General features: G+C 33.9%; 1 protein-coding gene across 1 annotated transcript; it reads right to left on the bottom strand.

Moving 5' to 3' along the window:
* Positions 1–280: 280 nt before the first annotated feature.
* On the bottom strand, positions 281–8,032 carry LOC110628425 (probable amino-acid acetyltransferase NAGS2, chloroplastic). Its single transcript, XM_021775074.2, has 10 exons — positions 7,488–8,032; positions 7,239–7,326; positions 6,796–7,004; positions 6,001–6,152; positions 5,360–5,789; positions 4,787–4,884; positions 2,794–2,905; positions 2,462–2,621; positions 1,341–1,413; positions 281–838 (listed from the first exon to the last, which is right to left on the bottom strand). The coding sequence occupies exons 1-10, from the start codon at positions 7,869–7,871 to the stop codon at positions 688–690; spliced, it is 1,857 nt and encodes a 618-aa protein (XP_021630766.1). The 5' UTR covers positions 7,872–8,032; the 3' UTR covers positions 281–687.
* Between the last annotated feature and the right edge of the window lie 654 nt (positions 8,033–8,686).

The following is an 8,686-nucleotide window of genomic DNA, read 5'->3' on the forward strand; positions in this document are numbered from 1 at the left end:
AATCACTAAAATCTTAATTTAGGGATATTTTAAACCTATTAATCATATAAATCAAAAACACTAAGCACGCATTTGGAAAATATTAGAAAGTTGTAATATATTTTCACCGCAAAAATTATTGTAATTGAAATCAAGTGTCCATCTCCGAATCCAGACTTCTCAATTTGTATATTGAGCAGCAGTTTTTTATTAAGCAATTTTAACCCTTATCAATCATTTTTTTATTGATAGTATTAAATAAAATTTTAATTTCTAAGGACTTTCTGAAAAAAAATTCAAATTCAGGCTAAAAAATGAGCATTATCATACAAAACTAGCGAAAGTTGACAGTACAGCTGATGATCTCTATATAATCTCTATAATGCTATCCAGGGAAACAATTCTCCCATTTCCAGTCACCATGCTTAGCACACCTAAAAGTTTATCTGAAAAACTGGCTAACTATGGGTTGTGATGTACATCAAAGATTTCTAATCCACAAAACCAAACTTCCACATGGAGATACGGCTAGGTCATCCACCAACCTTTGATTTACAATTGATCAACCTTCTAATCAACCAGATAAATTAGGTCCCAAGCTCATTCAAGATAGTTACAATAGTTTCCCTCTATTCTGCCTCTCACACTGAGTTTGTATCCTTTAAGTGGTGACAATAAACACAAACCCTTTGTGGGATGCTAAAACCTTTAACTAAATGCTCTGTTAACAGATATTCCACTTGTATTAGGTAGCAACTTCTTCATATAATACTTAGAATTACGGGAGAGATTGATTTTCTTCCTCTTTTTCTCTGGTATCATGTCAATTGAACATTCTGAGAAGCCACGCCTCTTGAACCTGTAAAAGATGGTTATATTTAATTGATCCTCTCATTTAAATCTTTAAGTAGATGGGATAATAAACTGACTTCTGCAATTAAAGTTCGGCCAATGTTTAACACAAAGCATTCCCATTTTGTTTTCCATATCCCTAGAACATACAAGTTTATCCTAAAGATGGTTGATCAAAATCAATAAACCAACCAAATAAAGTCTACAACTACTTGTATTGGAAATTACCAATTCCTCTGAAACCGTAGAGATTCAAAAAGTGACAATCCAACTGCTAAAAGCAAATGACAGCACTATGACATCAGGTTACTAAGATATCTAGGGCATGAAATTAGGTAAATTTCAAAATGCATATGGCATGAAAGGAAAACTGAAATGAAAAAAAAAAAAAAAAAGATCAATATTTTCAAATTCTTTCAATATATTTTTATTTCTAACCCATTATCAGTTAGCTACTGTGATTAGAATGAAAAGACATGTATTTAAGGATGAAACATAGGAAAACATACCAATCGGCTGTACGGGTTGTAAGCAGGAAGAGCATTTCCAAATTTAGGGAGGATGCCTTATTCTCAATGAAATCTGTAAACGTTTGGTCACAATCACTATTCACAATGTCCTTTGAAGTCCATATGATAAAAGCATAAGAATTTAAGACAAGGGGAAAAAAAAGATGGAATAGAAAAGTTTCTACTGTCTGCTATGAGGGGACAAATGTCTTCTCAACCTTCTGCATAGGGACAATCCTATTAGATGTAGTTCATATATATAATTTAAGACTTAAGGCAAAACCAAAGAACAGTTTCCTGCATGTTTATTGCAAAATATTTCTTGAACCCAATAAACTCAGTGCCAAGTAGATGCCCAGTCCATAATTCATGGGTAAATATCCTTAGTTTTTCAATCAACCAATAGTGTTGGGCTTGGGCCATTAACATGGTTAAAGCTTAATCATGAAGTCCTGATATAGTAAGGTACTCGCTCTACTACTATGTTATTGCAAAATGGGATAAACTAAAAACTTACTTCAACTCTTTTCTTGAAAAAATTTTAAACCAGATCTCAGCGCACTGTATGTGACTAAGGGATAGAGCTGTTAGTGTATGCATTAGTTACCCACATAATAGGAGATGATATCAATGTTGTATAAATGTCATTAACAGATTGTAAGTGGAATGATTATTCAGTAAACATTACAATTATTTGCTCTCTATACTTCTCTAACTTCTCTCTCTCTCTCTCTCTCTCATTCTTCTTCTGTTTCTCCATTCTCCATTCTTCCCTTTATTCTTCATTTATGTCTCTTGGACCATGGAGAATACAGCTATATAACACATATCTTCAACCTTCTGTTTACAATGTGCTGTTTATATACTTTGGCAATTATTACAAGTCCTACTCCTAAATTCAATAACCTAAACTAAACTATAAAATCTGCAGTTTGTTTAGAAAATATTACCAGAACTTCAATCATTGCACAAGTCTTTTCCAGACATTGGTACACCAAATTATACCACCAACTGGTTTATATTCAACATTTCAAATCTCAAATATCTATGATCTTTGCAACAAAAGCAATAAAAACAGAGATATTACAAAGAATGCCACAAACAAACAACAATAAACATACCAAGTAATTTATCTCCCTGTCCCTGTCCACGGCATTCAGGAGACACTGCAATAGCAGCAACCTCTCCACATTTCTCCTCAAAGAAAGGGAAAAGAGCAGCACAAGCAATGATCTGACCTTCTCTTTCCACAACAACAAATGAATCCAAAGTTTTAAGCAGCTGCAAACTCAAACAAAGGAAACCAATTGGTTCCAGTTCAAAGTTCAAACAAAACATAACCACCCTGCAGCGTCCCCTATGTTTTGCTCTCTCTCCCTTAAAATGAAAAGAATATAATTCCAAAACTACAATTGACCAGATTGACAATTATAGTGATCAAAGAAGAACAAACCTCTTCATCAGTCCGTCGCGCTAATACACCAGAATCTTCTAAAGGTTGTAAGATTTGTTTTATTCCAGAGAGATCAGTCACCCTAGCCATCCGGGTTCCTTCATAAACATCACTAAGCACACAAGATATTAAACCACACGTCAATGATGGAGCGAACATGAACTTGATGTATGAGTCGGCATATAATATCACAATTCCATCATTTTAATCAACTACATGAAATCATTTCAGATACCCTCAACCCAGAATAAAGCTTATATAGTTCATGAAGTCCTACTTCAAGTAGGCCACAACTAAATAAATACAACTTAGCAAGATAAACAGTGCAGCTTTCAGCATCATGCAAGCAGATGCAGATCCTAGTCTTCTTAAAACTTGTTTACATGATAATTTGAAGGAACTATTCTGTGCTCGATCCATATATAGAACTATTCATTAGCTTTAAATGAGATTTACCAATAAACATTTAACATTTCATTGGATTTATAATCTATAGCAAGCATCAAAGAAAAAAACCTAAGAGTTCAGACTAGAGGTGAAGCCAAATAATAGATTTTATATTTGTAATATACTATCAAAGAAAAAAACCTGAGTTCAGACTAGAGGTGAAGCCAAATAATAGATTTTATATTTCTAATATACTTTCTCATACACATACCTATTGAATGTGTGAACAAGCATAGATCTGCCACCAGCTTGTGTTAAAATTTTATTATAAGCATTGGAGATGCTTAAGATTCAAATATGGGACCACTTGATGAAAGAGACTTCATTACTACATTAGAAAACCATTAACTAAAAATCATGAACATATAGTGGGGTCTCAAGAACAAAATAAATCATATCATATCATATAATTGATTACAGGTTATGCACTGTGAAGATAAAGTAGCATCGATTGACAAGAACTTCCATTTAGATATCTCAAAAGTCAAATGACCTGGAGGGAAAGGGTAGAAAGGTCTCTGCACACTTATTCAATATTAAACAATATCTCTTATTTTATCAATTGCGGTCATAATTTTCACATCAAAAGTAAATGGGGCCTATTTATTGAGGGAGTTTTTTTCATACTCATGGAGCTCAAGAAGCTAAATTCGCCAAAAGATGTGTCCTTTTCTCTTTCTTAATACTGGTAAACACAAAATATTAACTGTTCCAAAAAAGAAATAATACTGATTTTTTATCTTTTTTGTGGTTGCAAATAAAGATTAGCATTCCTTTTAAAGGAAAAGGTTTCTAAAGAATGACGGTTTGCACTATAAACATTGCAAAACTAATATATATGCATATGTGTATATATATATATATATTATCACAAATGTAAAGAGAGACAATTATAACAGGAAACAAAAGCAGAGACTAGATTAAGCAGGATTTTTTTCTGTGGTTGGGGGGGTGGGGGGGGGGGGATAAAGCTACCTCGGGAGAAATCTAATCGATCTACTTTTAACAGTATTTCAATGCAATTACCATGTTTTCTGAACAAATATTGATTATGTAATACAAAAGGATTTAACAAATGAAAGGATATAAACATGAAAATCACTCAACTACAGGCAACAGAATAACTCCATATTGCTAACGTTGAGAGGAATATGTTCTATCTAATTTTGTTTTCTTTAGCTCTCACTTGCATTGACATCTCTATATTTATGATGAACAGCCTTGATGAAGGTTCGAAAGCAATAATTGAAGTTAAAATGATAAACTCAAAGTAAACTTGATAGCAGAATACAAGCACATCCACCAGTTCAAGCTAAAAAGTATATTTTCAACCTCTTGTAATTAGAAGACACAACATCAACAATAGCCAAGCAATTAAAATATCAGAAAGATTTCCACAAATGAACACAAAGCAAGCAAATCTAACATCCAAACACAATGTACTTCAACATGAAGATATCAACAAGGAGTGTGCATTATTCCAAATAATGTTATCAATTTGTTAAATAAGCAATGGACATCAAAAGATCAGCAAATAATCACATACCTAGCCACCATTGTCCCCATCCCATCTCTTTTGAAAAGTTCCAACAATAGAACCCCTCCAATTGTCCCATCTAAAAGATGTACTCTCTGAACACCTCCCTGAAAATATAGCACAAAATATAATCAGCAGATGGACACCAAGCAAAAATGTAACTGAAACATAAAACAGGATTTACAAAAATTCCATTGCCAAGACATCTAAATAATAATTGCTATAACATAAACACAAAATGTAATAATCAGATGCTTAATTTACACCAAGCTTGAAAAAGGATTACCAAAACTGAAGACCCAAACCATCATAAAACAACCACCAACTTTCGGCAATGTCGAAGTCTTAGTGATACATCAGCAAAAGGATCAATTTTAATTATTTTTCACATCAAATTTTGCAGAATATACAAGAGAAAAGGGTACATAGTACATACAGGGAGGGAATGCTGTAATGTAATACTTGGAATCAGAATAATCATGGATTTCAACAATTTCAATATATAATTGATGTGAAAAGGATTAAAATGTAAAAAGGCAATACCAGACATCATTCATTTGAATAAATCCATCATGAACTTACTTTACAAACAAAAGTTGCTGCAGCCAATTCTGAAAGGTATCCATTCAATCGACTTTGTCGTTCATGACCTCCAATGGCAAAGCCTTGGTCCCCAGACCATAACCCATTCCCACTGTCAAAGCCAACACCATTCTGGAAGGTAGGAGTTGGATAATGCCTTCCATTGAGAGGCTTACCATTCTGTGATGAAGACACAACTCTAACAGAATCATTGTGTTCAAGAGAAGTAAAATCTTCTTTTCCAACAGCTTTCACATAGTGAGCAGCTATTTCACTTTGCCTAGCTCGCTTACGAATCAACATGTCTGCTTCTTCAATAGCCAAGAAGCGAATAAGGTGTCCACTCTCATCAAGAATTGGACCATCTATGATGCAAATAAGCTTATCTGCTCCAATAGCCAGGGCACATGCCGTAGCAACTTCATATGTGCTGAAATATATGAAACCACAAAGCACTTTCAGCTGCAAATGATTGTTGTTGCCAATAATGATAAAATAATGATTATGCAAGTATTTCTCATATCAGTGGACTTAGTCATTTCATTAAAGACGGAGACAGTTGGAGCATAGTTCTTATTCAAGTTATTCATCCATTCAAATAATGATTGACACAGAGAGAGAGAGAGAGAGAGAGAGCATACTTGCAATTTAGTACTTCTCCAGAGCTGGAATAGCCCAGGTTGCTCAATAGCACAATACAACCTCCATCAAGCCTTTCACGCATGCGAGTAACATCTACTTTCTTTACTTCACCGGTTTCCCCAAAATCAACACCTTCAACAACTCCTCTTCTCTGCAAAGGACCATTAAAGAACTCACAATGGCATTACTGTTGAGCAAGCAAACTATGCCAGAGGCACTGACCATCTCAAATAAATAAATGCCTAAAGTAAGGAAAATAATTAAGGCTTTGTTTCAGAATATTAGCTATTCTATTAGCTTTTAAACTTTTTCTAATAGCTGTTAATTCTTAGCTAAATTTAAGAGGTGAGTTTTCATGTACCATTATTTACTCACTTTTGGTAATGCTTTGACTAGGGTAAAAAATTGTTAAATTTGGGCCACCCCAAAAGCTAGCTCAGCTCAAGGGAGGAGTGTATGTGCTCACATTACTCCTTTCTAAATCAACATGGGATTCAACAATCACGTCCATTACAACACTGGAACAGGACATAACACATTCATGAAAAGCCCAATCAGTGGGAGGCTCTAATACATGTTAAATTTGAGCCAACCCTAACTCACTCCAAAAGCTAGGTCAAGATTTAGCTCAAGGACGGAAGCTAGCTCAAGGGAGGAGTGCCTATAGTCCATATAAGATAGGGACACATTACTCTTTCTCAAACCGATATGGGATTCAACAAAAACATTAGACACTACTTTTACCACAGAGAGCATAAGGATATTAAAATGTTGATGTAACCACCAAATAATACCTTGGCTGCAAGAAAGTTACCGCTGGCAACACTGACACCCACGTCATGCAAACGACTACTGTCACCATGTCGACGTATATTACATATGGAAGGTCCGGGAGAGAGTTTTGCCTCTATCATCATTTGGATCTTCCCAGCTGCCTCCATTGACGCAGCTAGCGCCTCAGAGTCAGTTATTCTGTATGGACCAAAAAATTTAGGCTCGTGCCCTGCAATAAAAGAATTGCCACTCACTAGGTGCTACCTGAGCAATTCATATGACAGAATAAAGACAATCAACAATAAACACTTAGAAAAAAAAAAAAAAAAAGGAATAAATATCATAAACTTCGATCGTGTAATTCAAGAATCCGGAACAGTATGAGACCATAAACTACAGAAAACAGATTATGCGACATGAAGTTCAAAGAAATATATATATATAAAGCTTTCTTTTAGGTTACCTCTCTCGGCCAAAAGATTGTCAATTTGAACATGGGTCCCCGGGACAAGCACAAACCTGATTCCCAGATGATGAAGGAACGCTATATCCTGCATATAAATATACCTCATCAGTTATACTTCAATGTCAAAATTTCACGATACTCGGAAAAAGTTCTTACTAATATTACTCCTTAAGGAAATCTCCAGCAATTTCTCACTCATTAGAGCACATGAAACATTTAAATTTAAACAAATAAAGTACTACTTGCCTTCAATATGGGATCCAAGAAAGGACTACAGATAATTTCACCAGAAATAATGACTACAAAAATAGCGCCCCTATGAGCCCAGAGGTACGGCCAGGCCTCGCGAAACCACCGTACGAATTGCCTGTCCTCGACGGAACTATAACTTTCTTCATCGGCACTAGCACCGGAGCCTGCCTCACTAAACACATTGAAGTTCACCGAGCTACCGTTCCTCCCCTGATTAGACACCAAACACACGGGTCTGAGAGGCTTAGATTGAGGACGAAATGGAAGAGTTCCTTCACTAGCATCGAGAAGGAAGTGGTGGCGGGGAGAGAACAAGCAGGGAGATAAACTTCGCGGGTTTCGTAGAGTTGTGCAGTGAGTTAAATATCGAGAGGCCATAAATTGAGCAAGAGAAACGAAAATGAGTCTAAAATGAGAGGTCTGATTGCTGAATATAGAGGAAGAATCAGCGACGGAAGTAGACGAGGAAAATAGACGTGGGAAGCGGCGAGAGAGTGAGCGGCTGCCATGGCTGCACGTCAAGGGGAGTGTTGGGACCCACCAAGATAATGACAACTTACCAGCCTCCTCCTTGGACCCTATTTTATGTCAGGATTTGGTAATTAAGGATGCCATCTAACCAGTCGCGATTAGCCAATCATTATAATTTACATTTAAATTTACAATATAGTCCTTAAAAGTTAACAAAACTTATAATTTAGTCTATACTTACTTAATAATAAATAATTTGATTGTTAAATTTTTATTTTACTAAAAAAATAGTTCTTCTATTAATTTTTTAATTAATCAATTATTAATTAAAAAAATAAATCAAATTAAACTAATTAAAATATTATAAATATCAAAACTGTAAAATTAAATTATTATAAATTATTAAAATTAAAATAATTAAATTATTATAAAGAAATTTGAAAATTAATTGTTATAATTTAATAATAAATTTTAATTTTTTAATAAAACAAAATTTTAGTAATTAAATTATTTATTATTAAAATAATAAAAATTAAATTATAAATTTTATTAAAATTTCAAAACTATATTATAAATTATCTGTTTTAAATAATGATAAGGCGCAAAAGTTTATTAGTTTGTGTATTTTAATTCAACGTAATTCTAGTTAAATTTAAAATTAATTTTTAACATAAAAATATTTATTTAAATCCAATCTACTATTTTAAAATATAAAATAAATA

The sequence above is a fragment of the Manihot esculenta genome, chromosome 12, assembly GCF_001659605.2.
Source record: "Manihot esculenta cultivar AM560-2 chromosome 12, M.esculenta_v8, whole genome shotgun sequence".
Taxonomy (NCBI): domain Eukaryota; kingdom Viridiplantae; phylum Streptophyta; class Magnoliopsida; order Malpighiales; family Euphorbiaceae; genus Manihot; species Manihot esculenta.

What these genes read in the sequence shown, in the direction of transcription:
- LOC110628425 (XM_021775074.2), bottom strand. Translation starts at nt 7,871, where the DNA reads ATGGCCTCTCGATATTTAACTCACTGCACAACTCTACGAAACCCGCGA. An exon ending in CAATCTTTTGGCCGAGAGAG is followed by an intron (nt 7,005 to 7,238) that starts GTAACCTAAAAG and finishes CTTTTATTGCAG; the next exon opens with GGCACGAGCCTAAATTTTTT. An exon ending in ACAACCCGTACAGCCGATTG is followed by an intron (nt 839 to 1,340) that starts GTATGTTTTCCT and finishes CATCTTTTACAG; the next exon opens with GTTCAAGAGGCGTGGCTTCT.